The sequence below is a fragment of the Equus asinus genome, chromosome 15 (assembly GCF_041296235.1).
Source record: "Equus asinus isolate D_3611 breed Donkey chromosome 15, EquAss-T2T_v2, whole genome shotgun sequence".
Lineage (NCBI taxonomy): Eukaryota > Metazoa > Chordata > Mammalia > Perissodactyla > Equidae > Equus > Equus asinus.
The window spans coordinates 4,882,650-4,903,924 of NC_091804.1; the positions used below are offsets into that span (position 1 = coordinate 4,882,650).

General features: G+C 37.5%; 1 protein-coding gene across 10 annotated transcripts in view; it reads left to right on the forward strand.

Moving 5' to 3' along the window:
* The window catches only part of RALGAPA2 (Ral GTPase activating protein catalytic subunit alpha 2), a 319,858-nt gene that overhangs the window by 133,158 nt on the left and 165,425 nt on the right, over nt 1-21,275 (forward strand). For all 10 annotated transcript variants that reach the window (XM_070485498.1, XM_070485497.1, XM_070485495.1 and 7 more), the window contains 4 exons: nt 1,040-1,216; nt 12,931-13,124; nt 14,179-14,277; nt 14,510-14,665. In XM_070485498.1, coding sequence (XP_070341599.1) covers nt 1,040-1,216; nt 12,931-13,124; nt 14,179-14,277; nt 14,510-14,665 — 626 coding nt within the window. The remainder of the gene's footprint in view (nt 1-1,039; nt 1,217-12,930; nt 13,125-14,178; nt 14,278-14,509; nt 14,666-21,275) is intronic.

A 21,275-nucleotide genomic window follows, 5' to 3' on the forward strand; every position in this document is an offset into this window, starting at 1 on the left:
TAGTCCTTTGCAAGGGAAGAGAGGACAGGAGACTAGAAGCAGCAAGGCTGGCGACTGTCACCAGCAGATAGAAAGAGCAGCTGGGGGGCTAGCCCCATGGCCAAGTGGTTAACTTCGTACTCTTCACTTCGGTGGCTCAGGGTTTGACCAGTTCAAATCCTGGGTGTGGACATGGCACCACTCATCAGGCCATGCTGAGGTGGCGTCCCACATGCCACAACTGGAAGAACCCACAACTAAAATTTGCAACTATGTACTGGGAATTTGGGGAGAAGAAGCAGAAAAAAAAAAAAGAAGAAGATTGGCAACAGTTGTTAGCTCAGATGACAATCTTAAAAAAAAAAAAGCAGCTGGAACAGTGAGCACACAGAAAGGGGAGACACGTGGAATTGTTATGAAGTAGATAGAAGACTTTGAGGAGTAGACTGGCTCGGTCTGTTTTGTTGTCAGACTAAATAGCCCTAAAAGACTGAATCGTCTTTGAAAGCATCATTGTATTATGACAAATTAGAACTTTTTAGTGTTTAAAGGGGAGAATTTCTGTTGGAGAAAATCTTCTGCATGGGCCACTTCATCTGCCAGTGATCCTGAATGATTGACCCTGGGTTTAGGTTTAGACATTGAGGTCAAGGAATAAAACATCTTGAGGCTCTTCTGGCCAGCAGAATAAACTTGCATTTGTGGTGGAATAAATTCCCACCCTCTTCCTTCACCCATCCTCATTTTGTAGTTGAATAAGTGGCAGGAGAAAACTTAACGACTTGATGTGATCTTTTGGGTACATGGGATAAATGAGCTGAAGACCCCTTGAAAAGAATGCCTCCTGAGTGATATGTAGTGGAGCTCATGACTACTATTAATGCCCTGCACTTGAAAGCTTTGTTTCATTGACCAGGAACCCCAGACAGGCACCTTTTGAGCCCCTATTCCTGAATGACTCCTGCTGTGTCAGCTGTTTAGTTACTGTGTATTGGTAATTGTGAACATTCTGATTCCCAGTTATTAGTTATCTCAGACTTTGGTTCTTCCATTGTGCCAGGTGAAAGTGTCAGCAGTGACACAGCTCTGGGCTATAATGGTGAGGCCGAGCTGTCCATGAGCCCATGGCAGACCTATGAGGAAGACCCAGAACTGAACACTCCTACAGATGTTGTGGCAGACTCCGATGCCCGCCATTGGTTACAACTGAGTCCCACCGATGCTTCAAACTTAACAGGTAACTGTGTCTTTGAAAAGTAGGCACCAGTATTAAGCACTAGGAGATCCCAGAGTTTCCTAGTTGCAAGAACTTCAGGGTTCCTTTAGCACAATGGTGATGGAGGTGCCGCCTCCAACCAAACTGGCATGGCAGCCCCAGCCACTTGTTCATAATTAGTTCTTAATTCCCAGAGTCCTTTTTGGAAAGGGTTCTAAAACAGTGGCTGGATGTGGGCAGAAGTGTGCCATGCCGACAACCACTGTCCATCATGGGAGGAAGTGCTGATATTCGCGCCAAGCTTTTGCTGTCCCTGACCAAATTTGCTTTACTCTGGAAAAACAGAAGAGTGGTTTATCCAACCTACGTGTGCCATAAATCCAGGATAAGTTAAAGAGTTTGAATAGCTTATTGATTAATATTTTCTTTAATTTTTACTGTAAAATATTTGATACATACAAGATAAGTTGCGACATATACATAAGTTATGGGCCATTATAATAAAATGAGCATCAGTGAGCCTACTACCCACCTTAAGAAATAAAACACCTCCCAAACCAGTAAGGTTCTTGAAAGCCCCTTCTCAAGTTCCTTTCCTTTTCCTATCATTCTGTGATCTTATGCCCAATTTTTTAATATAATAATTCTCTTGATTTCTCTATAGGTTTACCATATATATCTGATCCTCAATAATATATCTTTTAATTTTGGTCTTAAACTTTTGAAAAATGGTGTCATATTTTGTAATTTTTGCAACTTTCCCCCCCGAGTATTGTATTTCTGAGATGCATGAATGGACTACAGAACCAAAGTTTCTGGGTCTCTATCTGGGCTCTGCCAAGGAATTGCTGGGTGACCTTGAGCAAGTTAATCTCTATCTCTTTCTATTTCTTTTTTGGAAAATGGGAATACTAATAGTCTCTGTTATAGGGTTGCTGGGGGAATAATGAGTGAACACATGAGTCAAGTGCACTGAACAGTGTGTGTGTAGGAAGTGCTCTGCAGTTTTAGCTGTTCACATGCACACACATGCACGTGCACATTGACTGTGGGTAAGTGAACCTCTCAAAAGCTCAGCTCCTTCACCTGTATGACAGGACTGATGAGAAGGGGGACACCAAAGACAGGTGGTTTTTTATTTTGATAGTTGTCGAGAGAGACTAGTGTTCTGAAGAACTCAGTGTGGGAAATGCTGACCATAGCCAAGTCCTTCCTGGTCCACCATATCCATGCTTACATACAATATCTTTTATGAAAACAACAAATTAGCCCATGTTGAGTAAAAAGTGTTATTAAAATGCTAAAAGTTAAAATTATAAATAAAGGCTAAAAATTTTACCTTAGTTCTTTTTAACTAAGCAAACTTTGGTTTCTATTAATTATGATATAAAATTTAACCAGTCTTTGATGTTTTTGGAAATCCCTGATGGAGTAACATTAAAACTTCATAAAATTTACATAGAAAAATGGTATTAGATAAAATCTTTTATGTATGAGATAGTTAAGACCAAGAAGCATGATCTTAATGTGTGTTTAATGTGTGCATTTTAATTAATTAAGAGTAGAATAATAAACAAAGAAAAACAAACCAGTCAGCTGTATGTGAGTAATGTATTATTGCCTTTGTAGTGCTGTCTTTAAAAGACAATGGACATTTTTTGGTCTATGTATTCAAATCTGCCCATGGTAGAAGCCTTGCAAAGTCAATGAGAAAATGATTAACAAAATCGTGTGCTTAGTTTGATAAATTATTGGGTAGCAATTTATGCTTCTCAAATTTTTGGTTCTTTTAAAAATGATTTAAAATTCTATATATATATAATGATGTGTAGATACATATAATGATTTTGAATAATAATACTATAATTTATAAGAGATTTAATAGTTTACAAAGAACTCTAAGGCATCCTCTTTGATTCTGTATGGTAAACAGGCCAAGTCTTACAAATTCTGTTTTAAAGATAGAGAAACTAAGACCCAGAGAAATCATATGGTCTAACTGGAAAGTAAGTGCCAGAGTTGGAACTGGCTTCCACAGTGTGTTGACTCCAATTTCAGTGTTATGTCTACTCCTTTCTACTACGTTGCTGTTAAAATTACAACTGCAGACCCCTTTAAACTATTTGAGAATCATTAATACATTTATGGAATAAACGGCTTCTTTGGGTCCAATATACAGATTATCCAAGGGGAATCCTCATTATGGTACTATCAAAGGCAATACTGAATTTTTAGTAAGCTGAATTTACTTAAACAAGAACTAGTTTTAATTATTTTTATTGAAAAGAAAAAAAAATTGGGTGATTACTTCTTTTGTCTGTCCTTTGGAAAGATTAGTTTTGATCCCATTTCAGAGTATGCATGGGACAGCTCAATTTAATAAACTTGTGTGAGGTAATTTTATATGATGCACTCTATAGTGTGATTAATTCCTCCAAATACTTAGTTCTTCTTTGAAATACTAGTATAGAGAATCAGTACGCTCAGTTCAATAGTTCATCTTGTCATCTGTGAAAAGGACAAACTGTAATATGATAAGGTTTAAGGATTATCACAGTTCTGAATTTAACTTTCTGTTCTTAAGAGAACAATTTCTTCGTAAACGTACAAAATAAAACTTGTGTGAGCCTAATCTTTAGGACATGCAAAGAGACTGATCAAACAATTTGAGTGTATCTCTTGTTTCTCATTGAATAATCCTGCCAATTATCAAATGCTTAGAATAATAAACTGCTTGTAAAATCTTAAATTCCTTCATCACTAGCAAACTAACAGTTTAGTTTTCTATTTGCTTTCTCATTTAAATCACTTCACGTTTGCTGAAAATAGCAGCTAAATTTATTGCACATTATTTCAAAATGTACCTGGGATTTGTCTTAATCAGGTATGGCAAGACATGCAGACATGAAAATGATTGTCATGAAGGAAGAAGTTTATACTCACAGGTCCCTAGAAACAGAGGCATAGCATGCCGTGCAGGGAGACCACATGGGGAAACACCAAGGCTGGTCAGGAGGCAGAAGGAGAGAGGGGAAAACATGGGGAACAACGTTTATTGTCATTTCCCTGGGAAAGACAAGGCAGAGCAGGCTAAACAGATTTAGGATTGGCTAGTTTGAATAATTTCAGCAGACTCTGGAGCCTATATAGATGCTATCCCTGGTTGCCTGGTACCAGACCCTGGGGTTATTAGGGCAGGGGGGTTGGGGAGGATGTTGGTTTGCTGTGTAGGCACTAGATAAAGGAGGTAGTTGGGAGGTAAGATTGTGGATTGCTGGGTTTACATATGAAAGGCACACTTCCCGGTGAGTTGTTTGCTATCTTTAGGAATTAGCATACTTCCCGGTGAGTTGTTTGCTATCTTTAGAAATTAGCTAACCCTGGGAAGGGCAGTCCTTTTATTGTCAAGGAGGCCCCAGATGCAAGAGCATCAATATAGAAAATAAGAAAATATAGTTAATACATACATAAATTTTGTTCTGTTGAGGTAATGATTTTGGAGAAGGGAATATTTATGACTCTATACCTAAGAATCAGGATTGCTGTTGACCTTATCTCTTATTTAGCAAATAAGCTTACAATCTAGAATACTGATTTTGTTGCTGTAAGAAATAAAAAGATGAATAAACCATAGCCACGATTGACTTAAGAGCTTAGTAAGAGGGCAGAAGATAAGACATTTATGCTGATAGCCACAAATAATGTGATAAGTGCTATGTGGTTTATTTAAAGAAAGTTTTAACCACAGGGACAGACAAATAGACTAAAGGAATGGAGTAGAAAATAGATACTGAATCCACACAGGCTTGGAGTTGTGATAGATGAAAGGTGGCACTCCAGATCTGACAAGGAGAGAAAGTGCTGTTCAACAGATGCCAATGGGACAAGTATTTAGCCATATGGAAAAAAATGAAATAGAATCCCTACCTCACTCCATGCCCACCGTCAATTCCAGATGGATAAAATCCTTCAATAAGAAAAGGAAAATTTAAAAACTTTTGGAAGAAAATATCTTCTAAAAATATGTTTAAGACCTTGGATTAGTGAAAGTTTTCTTAAATGAGACTCACACACACACAAAGCTACCCATAAGAAAGGTATCAATCATTAATTCAACTTCAGTATAATTAAAGCTTTCTTTTCATTGTCAAAGAAATCTTTAATAATTCCATGGGTTAAGGGCCAGCCCGGTGGCATAGTGGTTGGGTTCGCGTGCTCCGCTTTGGCGGCCCAGGGTTCACAGGTTTGGATCCTGGGCATGGACCTGACATTGCTTGTCAAGCCATGCTGTGGGAGCATCCCCCATAAAATAGAGGAAGATTGGCTCAGATATTAGCTCAGTGACAATCCTCCTCAAACAAAAAGAGGAAGATTGGCAACAGATGTTAGCTCAGGGCCAAACTTCCTCAGGAAAAAAAAAAAAGAATTCCACGGGTTAGCAGAACCCTGAAGGGTAAAAGCCAGTTTTGGTGTTCTTTCCTTTCCAGATTCCTTTCAGATCAGTGATACATTTTGAGATAAGATTCAGTAAGAAATAGTATCTACCATTTTGGTTTAGTTAGGAGAGGGTCAGTGGTTTCCCACCACTGGAATATAAGCTTGTGGGGTGGGGGGTTGTCGTCAGTCGTGTTCCTAGCTGATTCTTGGCTCCTAGAATGGTGTGTGCATGGCCAGAGAAGAACATTCAGTAAATACCCAAATCAATGAATGAGTAAGCTTTAAGCTGTAGGCTATTGTTTTATTTAGCTAAAAACAGCAATTAAATTTTAACCTTTTTTTAGTAAAAAATACATAAGATTCAGTTTTAAAATCTCTTTAGTATGTTTGTCACAGCCCTGCCTCCAAAGATTGTTACAGAAATCCTTTTCCCACTTCTGCTTTTAATTGTAGCTGTGCACATGAGTTGCATTCACTGTTACCTGCCACCAAAATGGTTTTTGCAGGAGTGGTTTGTCAGAGTTCTCTGCCACTGTACACATTTTTGGCATTTTCACCAAGCTTTGAAGGCTTTTGTCTGCTTTGAAGACATGAATATTATAAAGAAAAATAACAGTAATAACTACCATGGGATTGGTTGCTCACCTTTAGAATCTTTGAAATGAACCACGTATGTCCCTGGAAAGCAGATGAGGAAAGAGAGGACAGTCAGGCCATAGTGGTGGTCAACAGAACACCAGCCTGGTGCTTCTCTACTTTCACCATCAAAGTATGTGCTTGATTTTTCTGGTCCCGCAATTAAGGTGTTTCAACTGAGCCTTTGGGTTTGTGCCTTTTGTTTAGTTTTTTTTTTTTTTTTTAAGATTTTATTTTTTCCTTTTTCTCCCCAAAGCCCCCCGGTACATAGTTGTTTATTCTTCGTTGTGGGTTCCTCTTGTTGTGGCATGTGGGACGCTGCCTCAGCGTGGTCTGACGAGCAGTGCCATGTCCGCGCCCAGGATTCGAACCGACGAAACACTGGGCAGCCTGCAGCGGAGCGCGCGAACTTAACCACTCGGCCACGGGGCCAGCCCCCCTTTTGTTTAGTTTTCAAATCAAAAGAGAAATTCATTTCCAAAGTGCCGGCTATGTTTCTTCAACATTCTACCAAACCTACATAAAATTGCAGTCATGTGAAATCATGATTTGGTCACAGTGCCTGTTTTACCACTTACCAAGACTTATTTCATGGCTAAAATCCTTTGCATATTTTCAATGTTCTAAACTTTAGATTGCTCTGTTAAAATCATGTATGTGATTTGAGAAAGATGATATAGTTGTATTTGTTTGCAAGACTTTCCACTTTAATAAAAATTTTTATATGCCCCTGTAGCATTTAGTAATAATGAAATGAAAAGATACTAGGCTAGCATACTAGCCTGCTCATGAAAAAGAAAATAAACTAAATATTTGGCATTTTTAGGGTGAACATGAAATTTTCTGGAATCTCTCAAATCCCCATTTTTAATTAAGTGCTGCTTCACTGAGGAGTCATCTACATGTAAATGTCAGCATCTGTTCTGTTACTTATGCCATCAGTGGAATAATTTTGGACAAAAATATACAACTCAAAAATTTTTTTTCACAGTAATATTGAGTGTGCAGTCATTTCAAATACTTCTAAAGACTCAACATGTTTTGATAATGTGATGAAGGATGTTACCTAGGATTTTATCATTGATGTATAAATTTTCCTGAGAACAAAGTAGTATTGAAATAGATTTTCTACATGGGATCTTTGCATAACTGAGAATGTATTAGTTGGCAGGTAACAAGGAGGTGCAGGTGATGAGATACGTAGCCGATGTTTACTTGGAGTTGCTACTCAAGCAAGTTCCAGCATGATTGGAACATTGGGGGCTAGTCTCTGTTTTGGATGGCTGCATTTGGGGGATGGGGATAGGGGATGAAACAAAGCTGTAAATCATCTAATCCTCTTACATTTTTTTACCCCTCAGGGGATTAAAGACATCATGGCATTCTTTATGAGAAGACTAAATGCCATATTATACTTGAGGGCTTATGTTGATTTATAAGCATTATTTAAAGCTTCAGCATACCCTCTCAGACTGACAGATGCTTGATACTGCACTTATTTTACAGATCAAACATTAGGAGGACAAGTCACTCTTCTGAGGCTTGATAAAACTCAGAGAACCCAGAAGGCTCATAATTAAGCTTTTGTTCTCTATACCTCTTGTCTTTCAGGCACAGTGTGTAGGAATTCCAGCTCAGATTTTAGCTGCACATTTTAATTTGTCTTCCCAATTCATTATATGATACTTATGTGTGAAATACAGATAGGCTTTCCTCTAAGAAGGAACATGCTCCTGTGTTTGGGAAGGCCTTTCCGTGACACTGTGTGCCATCCTTACTGAATCCTTTGTTTCAGGGTCTTGGGATCTTTCTATAACTAATATAGTAAGCTGTTAGCATCTGTTGTAGGTGCAGTGTTGGAAGGATACAGAACCATTCTTGGATCTGCCTTGGCTGCTTGTCACATTCACTCCTTCTTGCTCCTTGTTGGCTCTTGTCATTCCTCTTCTTGAGTTCCTCACTTCCATAGATTGTACTTCAGTTTCTTTGATTGGCCTTAAAAACACCAACAACATATATACTCAAAATGACACTCAGTGAAGGTTGGTAGTTGCCTAGAAATCAGTCTCTCTTTATTTGTGTGGGGTGAGGAATAGAACTTTGAGAAAGATTACATTAATAACAAAGGGTATAAGGTAAAGGAGATTAGTGGTGGAGGTGGAATACAACCCTTTAAACTCCCTCCAAAGATTCAAAAGAGAAGCAAAGCAAAGGTGACTTAAACAGAAAGCCTAAAGTAAGGTGTTGGAAATAAAATCAAGTAAATCAGCAACTACAATAAATATAAACAATTTAAACTTGCAGTTAGATTGAAGAAATAAAATCCAGCCATATGATGTTTATAAGAGGTACCACTAATACATAATGTATAGGGAGATCCTAAGTGAGTAAATAAGAACAGTGATAGATATGAAGAAAGGAAGATAGATCACTGGTCTACCTATATCTATGTCAGTCACATAAACTTTAAAGCAAAATCACTTATTAGTGAAGCAGTAATTCTGAATTTATAATGAACTTCAAAGCCTCCAGATATATAAAGTGAAATTTAGCAGAATTACAAGGAACTACTGGTAAAACAATAATCATAGTAGGACATTTTAATATTAACTCTCATTAATTGATGAGTTAAGCAGAAAATATGTTAGAATAGGGAAGACTTACACAATACAATTAATCTTGATTGAATAGAGATATGAGAGTATATATATATAAAACTTTGAACTTAATTTAAAAATATGTGTGATTTTTAAATGCAATGGAACACTTACAGAAACTGACCAATTAGATTGTTAAGCAAGTCTCAACAAATGTCCATGATTTGAAACTATACCACATTCTGTGAATGTGATGAAATAAATTAAGAAGATAAGAAAAATACATTAAGAAACTAAAAACCACTTCAAATAAGGTTCAAAAAGAAATCAAATTGTGAATTAAAAAGTATTTCAACCTGAACTGTAGTGAAAACTACATAGCAAAAGCTCTAGAATGTAGCTGAACTTTATGTGAAGGAAAATATATGGCTTTAGGTGTTTATATTAGAAGAGAAAAATATTAATCTGTGTGTCCTAGTCAAAAAATTAGAAAAAATGGCAGAATAATATATAAAAGTTAATAAAAAAGGACTTATAAAGCTAAAAGCATATATCTATAGAGTAGGTTACTTCAATAGATTTATAAAATAAAGTACAATTCTTAGTTTTACTGAAGCTTCAAATAAAAGAGAAACTATCTTTTCCAACCTATTCCAGGCACTAGAAAGAAGGAAAGCTCCCTAACTTCTGTTATTTACCTTGTGATATCTTGATAATAAAACCAGACAAGGTGAGTATTAAAAAAGGAAAATTAGGGTCCAGTCCAGTGGCACAGCGGTTAAGGTCAAATGTTCCGCTTCAGCAGCCAAGGGTTTTGTGGGTTTGGATGCTGGGTACAGACCTATGCACTGCTTATCAAGCCATGCTATGGTAGGCGTCCCACATATAAAGTAGAGGAAGATGGGCATGGATGTTAGCTCAGGGCCAATCTTCCTCAGCAAAAAGAGGAGGATTGGCAGCTGATGTTAGCTCAGGGAGAATCTTCCTCAAAAAAAACAACAACAAAAAAGGAAAATTAGAATCCATCTCACTTAAAAGCATATAATAGTAAAAATCCTAAATAAAGCGTTAGCAAACAAAATCCAAGAATACTGGAAGAAGTTCATACATTAGAGCTAAGAAAAGTTCGTTTCAGAAATGCAAAAGCAAAAAATATATATAATAATCCATCATGAGAAAAACATCAGACAAATGCAATTGAAGAACATTCTACAAAATATACAATCAGTACTCCTCAAAATTGTCAGGGTCATCTAAAACAAGGAAAGTCTGAGAAACTGTCACAGCCAAGAGGAGGCTAAGAAAACATTACACTGAAATGTAATGTGATATCTTGGATGGAATCTTGGAACAGAAAAAAGTCATTAGGTTAAAAGCTCAAGAGATCCAAATAAAGTATAGACTTTACAATAATGTTTCAATATTGGTTCATTAATTGTAACAAGTGTACCATACTTATGTAAGATATTAGTAATGGGGAAACTGGATGTGGAGTATATGGGAACTCTCTGTACTATCTTTGCAATTTTTTATAAATCCAAAACTGTTCTAAAAAATAAAGTTTTATTTTTAAAAACGTAATTCAGGAAAAAGTTGTCAAATTTAAAATAAATGCATTAAAACTAAAAATGATCAAATAAGAAAATGAAATAATTGACTTTTAAAAATAAGCTAAAGAAATGACTGAAAGAGGCGTTTAAAAAATCCAGTCAAAGATAGTAGAATGGACAAACACAGATAGCCCCACTTGTTCCCCAAACCTCACCAACACCACATTAATGGCCTTATGTTAAATTAGACATAATCTACAAGGACAAAGATGGCAGGAAAAACGATAGTAGCAACCAACTGTTAAAAGTTCCAAACAGATGACGTGGTAAAGGAATCAGCAGACCCAAGAACACTGAATCCTATGTCAGTCGTGGGAAAGCTAAGAAGCAACCTGACTACAGTTATTGTAGGTTTCCTAAAAGGGTTAGAAAATTGCCCATATGAGATGGTAGAAGGTAATGGGCTAAAAACAGGAAGACTGTTTGTTAAGTCTATTTAAGTAATTAAAACTTTACCCTAGAAGATGGAGAGAGTAAATTAGGAGGTTTCTAGCCTCCAGTCACCAATGCACAGCCCAGTCTAGAGGTGTAGTCTTGAAAACAAAGGGACTAAATTAGAGTTTGCATACTCTGAGCAGGATCAAGTCTTTTTCCTGGAATTTGAGTTCTAGGAAAAAACCCTAAAGATACATATGTCTGAGATTCTCCAAGAATATGGTGAAACTCACCAAAGACCATGCCTGTGGACTAAGCTTCCATTCATCTCTTTTGTGGACTGTTCTTAAATATGAGCAGATAGCCAAAGATCCCCAGCCATTTGAAGAAGACACCTAATATGAAAATATGAGACAAATATGAGAATATAGGGGTGAGGTAGGGTGGACAACATCTTAAGAGACTGCAGGAAGAAATAAAATTTTAAAAGCTGTTAATATCTTTAGAGAGAGAAGATTAATTGCATCCATAAAATGAGGACCAAGAGTATCAAAATGGACTGAGAACAAGAAAGAGATTTGGGGTATTAAAATATGACGGCAGAAATAAAATCAAGTTAATGGATGGATTGGAAGACAAAGTTGGAGACATCCACTTTGCATTTACAGAGTAGAACAAAGACCAAAAACATGAGAAATAAGAGTGAAAAGATCAGAAAATAAGGACCTGTGTGAGACATTGAACCTCAAATAGAAGGTCAAGAAAGAGAAAAAATGGAACTAAAGAACATGAAATCCTCATGTAGTTGACAAGACCTAATGAGTGCCAAACACAGTGGTGGAAAATGGATAATATCCAGGCCCATCATGAGGTTTCAGAATACTAGGTGTAAAAAGAGGATACAAAAATTTTCCAGAGTTAATAACTTTTTATTAAAATATTTCAAGTGTCAGAATGCTGCTGACTTTAAAATTACGAGGGAAACTATAGGAAAGTGGAGCAAAGCATTTCCTACACAGAATTCTATACCCAACCAGACTAGGAATCACAAGTTAGGGAACAAACGTTTTCAGATACGTAAGGACATGCCTGTCTCTCAGGCAGCCACTAATTGGATGTGGTCCGAGAAAAAGGAAAGAATAAGCAAAGAAATGATGTATGCCATTTTGTGATTCTAGTCTTAAAAAAGAGAAATGTAAACATATCACATAAAAACCTGCAAATGAATGTTTATGGTAGCTTTATTTATAATCACCCAAAGCAGGAAGCTATCCAAAGGTCCTTCAGTGGGTGAATAGATAAACTATGATACATCTGCAAAACGGAATATTGATCTGCAGTGAGAAGGAACAGACTGATACGTCTAACCACATGGATGAATCTCAAATGCATTATGCTAAGTGAAAGAAACCAGACAGAGAGGCTACATACTGTAGGATTTCATTTATATGACATTCTGGAGAAGGCAAAACTATAGGCACAGAAAACAGCAGTGGTTGCCAGGAGCAGAGAATAGGGGTAGGGGCCTCACTATAAAGGGGCACAATTGTAGTGATGAGACTGTTCCATGTCTCAATTATGGTGGCAGTTTATAGTGACAGTTACATGATTGTATACACTTCTTAAAACTCCTTGAATCTAAAAAGGATAAAATATATTGTAAACAAATTATACCCAAATAAACCTGAGTTAACAATAACAACCACCACAAATGTCGCTTTGGCAATGAGACTTTCCCTGGTTGCCTGTTTTTCACGGCCTGGCTCCCTACCCATGCTGCTCACCGTTCTCCTCCTTCCCCACCCCTGTTCTGTAAAACCCTTCACAGGGTCTCCAGAAACTGTTTTTGTCATCTCTAGGTGGTTGCCCTTTTTGTTTGAAGAGTCAAAATCATTTGACCTTTCTTCATTGATCCTGCTTTTCTGTCCTTTCAAATTATCAGCCATTTCACACTTTTCATCTTAATTGGTTTACTCTGAATACTTAAATTTTCAAACATAGGTAATTTGCATTAAAGAAGACAGGTTGTGATGATGGAATCAAGGTTGTGTTTATGGGGTTGGCACGTTTCCCTCCGCAGATAGCAGCGAATGCCTTGCAGATGACTGTAGCATCGTCGCTGGAGGGACCCTCGCTGGTTGGCATCCAGACTCGGCTGCTGTGTTGTGGAGAAGAGTCCTGGGAATTCTTGGAGATGTGAATAATATCCAGTCACCTAAGATTCATGCCAAGGTTTTTGGCTATCTCTATGAACTCTGGTACAAACTAGCAAAGGTACGTCCTGCTGCCACGTCACCTTCTATTCTAATAGGGAAAATTAATTTATCATTTCACATAAAATCCATGTTGCAGTTAGCTGCTGAACATATCCTGGAACAAAAATTAGGTGATTAGACAAAGTACATTTCATTATCAAAGAATAAATGATAGTACTACAGTTTAGTCGTTTTATAAATGCAGAAGTTATTTCATTTAATGCATATGTAGAATATTACTACAGGATGTTAAAGAATAAGGTGTTAAGTAGTTTTAGTTACTCTCTTTATAAAAATGATACTGGTTTAATTATACAAAATATGAAAAATGTAGAAAAATAGAAGAGAATTAACATCACCATCCCATGGGGATAACCAATATTAATATATAGTCTTATTTCTGTGGATAAATACATTTTACAAAAGTATATACAATTTTCGTTCTGGTTTTTGTTTTTGTTTATAACAAAAACGTTATTACAGGAGCTGGCCTGGTGATATAGTGGCTAACTTCGTGTGCTCTGCTTCAGCAGCCTGGGGTTCGCGGGTTCAGATCCCAGGCATAGACCTACACACTGCTCATCAAGCCAAGTTGTGGCAGTGTCCCACATACAAAATAGAGGAGGATTGGCACAGATGTTAGCTCAGCAACAGTATTCCTCAAGCAAAAAGGAAGATTGGCAACAGATGTTAGCTCAGGGCCACTCTTCCTTGCCAAAAAAAAAAAAAAAAATTACGTTTTTCTTCAAAAACATGATTCATGTTTATACAGTATAACTTGTTAAACCATTCCTTATCATTTTGAGTTCAGGACCTCTCCAGGCATTAACATTCAAGAAAAACAATGCTCTAGTTTTGTGTTAAATCTAATATCAGGTACAGTAAGTCAGGCACACAATTCAAAGGAACAGGAAATCTCATGATAAAAGAAAAACTTGTAAATATTATAGGTTCTCACTCAACTTATAAAAATTTAATTGGAGGCAGCTCTTTGCCCATGGGACACAATATTGAAGTATCATTGGGATAAACTGTATAATTCCTTCCCTAAAATTCTCCTCTCTGTGAATTAGATACGGGATAATCTAGCAATAAGCCTGGATAACCAGTCTTCTCCATCTCCCCCGGTCTTGATCCCACCGCTCAGAATGTTTGCATCATGGCTTTTTAAGGCAAGTGAATATGTGTTTATTCCTTTATTGTAATTTCCTCTTCCTTTCTGAGATTGAGTTTAAAATATGCAATCGCCCAAGACTGCATCTTTCAAAGACAGGCTGTCTAACTAAAGCCAAGGTATCCCACAGCTCCATAAACAACTCTTATGGAATACTGAGAAGTAAATGAAATGCTGAAATGCCCTGCACCTGGAGTTGGTTAACTCTTTAAACATCATCTCCTTGGCAGGCGACAACATTGCCAAATGAGTATAAGGAAGGCAAACTACAAGCCTACAAACTGATCTGTGCCATGATGACCCGACGCCAGGACGTGCTGCCAAACTCGGACTTCCTGGTGCATTTTTACCTTGTGATGCACCTTGGATTAACCAGTGAGGATCAGGTATTCTGTGACTCCTTTATCATGGTGGTCCCTTATTTGGAAAGTGCATTTCACACTTTATAGGTTAAATTGAGGTTTATGAAAATACATTAGAAAGGTTGAAATTCTCAGTAGTTTCAACTCTTGCACACAGCAACAACAGTGGTCTTTCAAAAATGTAAATCAGATTTTATCACATCCCTGCTTCTTCTCCCCACTGACTTTGCATTGCACCAACCAGATTTGAATTTTATTCCATGGCCTATACAATTCTATATGATCTAACCTCTGCCTGTGTTGTCAGCCTCAAAAATGCTATTTCAACCACTTTTTCTTGGGATTCTACACTAGTTAATATTTGAAGAAAATTATTCTGGTCATTTAATAATGTTTGAAAACTATTTTTTTAGGAGGTAAGATGTTTTTGTGAATGACCTCACCCATGAATCAGGGGTCCCAACATTACTTGATGAGGACCTATTTTAAATTATCCGCCAAAAATATGATTTGTGGTTAAGCTGAAGCAGAAAGACCAAAGGAGCCACTAACGACAGCCCCTCATTGTAGCCCCTGGGTGGGATATGGCCAGCCCCTGGGCTCCTCCCTTGAGAAGACGCCAGCCAGTGAGCAGAGGGTGGGAAAGTGGGACAGGGACACTCTGACTCTTGACTTGCTGTCTGAATATCAAGCAGGCAAATGATGTGATTAGTTTATACTTCACAGGGATTATTCTGGACACTGTCTGGAGGATGGATTTGAAAATCTGACAGTGGTAGGATAGAGTAGGAGGGTGGGCCTGGAGACAGATTAGTTAGGAAGTGATTAAATGAATATGGATTTAAAAAATGATGAGAAGTAAGATGGTAGCATTGGAGATGGGAAGAGGAAGGAATAGGAAAAATTCAAGAAATTTTAAGGCATTTACTTTTATCACGAGGTCTTCTTTAGAAATTAGAGATATAGAGAATGTTTTACAATTTACCCTTTAACTTGTAGATACTTAACAGTGAACTTGAATCATTCATGAACTACCAAGTAGCCGTCCTTTCTGTGTTTCTCTTATCCTTTGTATGATGCAGACGCACAGACCTTTTGATACCCCTGGGGTACATGTAGGAAGTCATTCTCCTGATTGGCCAGCTTTCCTTGGCTGCTTCAGAATACACTTGAACCTTGCCAACCTTTGGGCCCTATTTAAAACTCTTGCGATATGTTCCCTGATAAACACTTTGAGCTTTCATCATTGAGCTTTTATCTGAAGTAATAACCATACTGTCCTACTGAGTTGACATTGTTAGATTTTGCTCCAATTTCAGCAGTGTGTAGAGGACATCTATACAGCAGGCTGGACTTACACCCATAGTCTCGTTTATTTCCTAAATAAATGTAGAAATAGAGATGTGAGAATAGAACTGTTTGTACTTCGTGCTCAGATGGAGCCATCTTCATACAGCCATCATTGATGGTGGAAGCATCTTTAACAGAATGTTACAACTCAGGGCATGTGGAAGATTAAGGGGTATAAAAAGGGAAGAGAATTAACTCTGACAGATAATAATGAAATCCCTCAATGAGAGAACCAGAGGAAGAATGGTTAGTTAACACTGTTGTACTTTAAAGCAATATTTTGCTAAGGTTTTGCAGGAAAAAAATTTACTTGAAAATAGTAATCAACTGTAGAATCTTCTGATTTAATGAAAACAAGTTTGAAATCAGCAGTAAACCCTTAGTATTCCTAGAATGAATTTTCTAGAAAGTCACATAAATAGGTGTGAGTTTAGAGTCATCTTTCTGTTTTAAAGTGTGTTGGAATGAAAATGAAACAATAATATGGGATGAAATGAGTATATTATAACCTTTGAGAACCCAAAAAACTATTTCAAAAAATAAGATTTTACGGTGTAAAATAAGGAGTTTTCAAATTTTATGCTTAAAATCATTTTCACATTTTAGTGTATGCCATGTTTTTGCTTAAGTTTGATCTTTTGTTGTTCACTGTAAATTACATAAATCTTAAATGATGGCCCATTGCTGGTAGTAATCCCAACCTACAGACTTCTAAGACAAAATGAGGATATCATAAATCTCTACTTTATAGTCAGCCTATTGTTTCAGCTATTAGAAGCTTGAATTTTTGTGTGTTTAATAGAGTTGACTGTTTTGCTTTAACCTTAACAATTATTGGTGTATGTCTTAGAAGCCCTGACCATTTGCCAAACAGAATTACTCTAAATAAAATTTATTCCTTTGACAGAAGAAAATTACGCAGAAGACCTTCTAAGGAAGAAAACTTTTCTCGTTTAAGTAAGAAAAGTCTCTGATAATTAGTTTAACTTTTGGTGCACATGTCTAAATAGATTCGTGGTGGTTGTTACAGAACTTATATGTAAACACGTTATATTAATTATAAAAAGAAAACATCTACCATAGAGAATACAGTTAAATTCGATTTTTTAATTGGTGAACTAGTACCGTCTCAGGGCTTGTTTTCATCTTGTGGGAGTTCTCAGAGAGCCACACTTTTATGTAGCCTGGCACTAAAAGTCTTCGTTCCTGCAGGGAGAACCCTAAAAAGAATTTCCTGTGTTTTTTAAATAAGTAATAACAAATAATTTAAAATTTTTTGACATTTATTAGTTTTGTCTTACAAATAGAATCCAAGGTGAATTTCCTCCTTTTGCCTCTGGGTGGCAAACTTGTCTGCACAACTCTGCCTTGTGTGGCTCATGGGCCACCAGAGCTTTAAAACTGTGGCAAGACCCAGGGCCCCGTGAGCATTATGCTGTGGCCTGGTCACTTTACGGATGCTTTCTGAAATCTGACCGTATCAAAATTATGTCAGTAATGACTAATAAAGTGTGGAATTTGAAGTAAGCAATCGCTTCTCGGTCTTTTGGCTAAGATCAAGTGAAATAAGCTCCGAGATGTTCCAGACAGAAGAGTGTTTATAGTAATTGAAGACTTTTTTTAATCAAAAAAAAGAAACTATTGGGGCCGGCCTGATGGCGCAGCGGTTAAGTTCGCACGTTCCGCTTCTCGGCGGCCCGGGGTTCGCTGGTTCGGATCCCGGGGGCGGACATGGCACTGCTTGGCAGCCATGCTGTGGTAGGCGTCCCACGTATAAACTAGAGGAAGATGGGCACGGATGTTAGCTCAGAGCCAGGCTTCCTCAGCAAAAAGAGGAGGACTGGCAGTAGTTAGCTGAGGGCTAATTTTCCTCCAAAAAAAAAAAAAGAAACTATTTGTAAACTAGATGTCTCACAGATTATCCTTGGTTCTGTTCATGTTCTTACAATCACATAAAATCATGGTTTCATCTGATAGGATAGCAAATTCATCATGTAAACAAATATAGTCATTTCTATACTTAAAAAATAGTAATTATAATACATATACCAAGTAGCCAGAATTTAAAATGTGGTACGTTCCTAACCAACTGTTTTTAATATTGTTTGGACCAGTTTTAGCTATCCTAATAACTTAAAAAAATTTATTTTAATTATTTTATTGAGGTCATGTTGGCTTATAACACTGTGTAAATTTCAGGTATACGTTATTGTATATCAGTTTCTGTGTATAGACTGCTTCGTGCTCACTACCAATAGTCTAGTTTTTATCTGTCACTGTATATACGTGCCCCTTTAACCCTTTCACCATCCCCCCACCCCCTCCTCCTCTGGTAACCACTGATCTCTTCTCCTTATCTATGTGTTTATCTTCCACATATGTGGAATTTTTCTTATGTTATGGCTGAGTAGTAGTCTTAATAATTTAATAGCTAAAATAATGACCGTATCAAATAGTATTTCCCACGGTACATGTACAGTGTGAGTTTATGGTTTATTAGGATGATTGAGAAAATGCTTTGAAATAGTTTATTTTTCCTCAACAGTGAATTTTTAAAAATTGATCCTGTTACTGGCTTAGAAAATAATTAGGATCATAAAGACCTTCAAAATAACTGTAAATTATGTGGAAAATTTGAGGTGATTCATAGGACTGCCCAGCCTGCTTGTGAAGGGGTCTTCCTGTGCTTCCCTCTGCCCACCTGCTTTGTGTCTATTTGGGATAGAAGATCCTCGTTTCCTTAGCACCCGCAGTGCCGCTCTGTCGAGAACTGCAGTATGCTGTCCCATGGATTCTTCTTCGCAGTTCAGTTAGATAAATAACATGACCCATTGTATAAATATCTAAGGTTCAAAAAGTATTGGGAACACTGGCCTAATGCCACATGTTGAAAAATGCTGTTAGAGTTCACAGATAGGCTTGGCTTATTCTACAGGCAATGTCTTTCCCATTGATTCACCGCTAACACATGGGTCAAACAAACAGTCTTTGGTCATACTCCTCCCTTTTGTCTTATTTCACCTGGGCTCTTGCCTTGGTCCTGCTCTGCTTCAGAATACTCCTTATCTGAGTACCCTCCCATCCCCAACCTGCAGACACTTTTCCGTGATTGCCTTCCCATTTCACCATCTTTCAACCGCTCTTCTAAAGCTGTTCCTGGTTGTTCTTAGTTTTTCCTAATGCTTAAGCAGCTTTTTCACCTCAGTCTTCCGCAAAATATTTGGACATGAAAGGAGCTATGACTCGGATTTCTTAAAAACAGTTCCTGTTAATTTCATCATTAGTTAAAACATGGAAAGATCAATATGTGTGAAATGGAAAAGGACAGTTGAGGAAAGGAATTTTATTTTCATGTCTCTAAGAACATATATCAAAAACTGGAAAGTTTTCTTTACTTCAAATAAGTAAACTTTTTTTAACAATGACTTACAGATTTAAGGTCTTGATACAATTTGTCTGTTATACATCAAAGTTAAATTCTCTTTAAATGCAAAGCTTACATTAATGCAAAATTATTGTTGCAAATTTGCATATAGAAATTTTGGTAACTATGTCTTTGTCATTGTCATCTATAACGTGGTAGTATCATTTGTAATGCACCAAAAAAGCATGAGGCTCCCAGGTGGAGAAATGTGTATTGTTCTGCCCTGAGGCAACCATCCAGCTACAGATTTGAATCATAACAGTATAAAGTTATGATTTAGTGTGATATAGTGTAGCAGTTCAGAGCATGAGCTTCCAGACAGCCTGGCTGAGCTCCAAACTTGGCTATACCTCTTATTAGCCATGTCGTTTGACCTCACCGTGCCTTGGTTCCCTTATCTGTAAGATGCAGATAATTACACTGCCTACCTCAGAGGGTTCTTTGAAGACTTGGAGGAGGTAAAACATGTAATGCAGTCAGTTCAGAGCTGGGGCACGACAGTCCCCAGTGAGCGTGAGCCCCTGTAATGATGCTGAAGAGGATGAGGAGGACAAAACCAGCTCCTTGAGTAACTGAGTGTATTTTATTGTTCTCATATCCTAAAATGTTGGGTTTTTTCTGTTCCCCTACATTTTCTTACTTTTGAAGTAACGATTTGACTGAAAAATATAACTAGCCATTGTGGAATTTCAGAACATGTAGAGAAATAACCACTCCCATGCTGTGGGTCAGACATAAGTAGTAAATCTTTATTTAGCCCTTTTGTAATTCAAAAATGTTTCTTCTGTGTCCCTGGCCGTTGGCTCACTTTCTACCTGCTCCTCACCCCACCCAGTGTGCCTTCTGTATGTGAAAGCTAGAAAACTAAACTCTGTGTCCCCAACTCCTTGCAGCTCGGTGGACCTTGCCTAGGTCCCGTCCAGCAGAAGCATCTACGTGGCACTAGAAGGCAGACGTAGGGAGCAGTGGGCAGCAGCTGTCAGGGGGGTTCTGCTACGCAGGCGACAGGAGCAGGCAAGGGAGCCTTCACAGGAACTGCTCTGTGGCATGGCTGGGCGTTTCTGCTGCTGCCTTGTTCCTGGCTGCGGAGGGTTCATGCTTGGTTCCCTGGCACTTCTAGAAATTTTATAAGCCATCTAATGCCCTGATATAAATCCCTTTCCTCTTAATCTCAGCGGACTGGATTCTCTTGTCTGCACAGAAGAAACTGGCTTCGACAGTGACTACTCTGCAAAGTGCTGTGCTGGGCACTAGAGGTGCGGGATCAACATTGGTTCATGTTTCAGCTGCTGAATGCACTTGTAGCGTTTCTTTTTTTCCCTTAATTTTAGCCACTTGTTTTGTAGCGAAGAATATTTACTTTTTTTAGGAACATTTTTGCTTCCATTTAACTTTATATTTTAATTAAGCTTTTGCCACACCAGTGTTAAAGAAAACATAATTTTAAACATATGTAGAGTAATATTCTATCATAGAAGTCAAAATAGTTCATGATTTTCTTAACGGATGTTACAACCTCCTCCCATGAGATATATGATGGAATAATATAATAATAAACAGTCATTTGTAAAAAGATCCCAGGGGGCCTCTCAGTGAGCATAAAACTCAGCAGTGAGCTGTGAAAGCAAGCTGCAGGGGTGATGCTTGTAAATTGGTCATACCTGACTCTTTTAATAACCCCAGACAGCCTGTATCATGCAGTGATATGTAATAATTGCATCACCTTTTCTCAGACAAAGAATTTCTCTTTGCTGAAAATTTACACTTATAACTAGAACCATATTTTTTAGATACTCATAAGTTTATAAATATATTTAAGACTAAGCATAAATGAGTATTCAGTTTCAGAGAAAGTGAAGA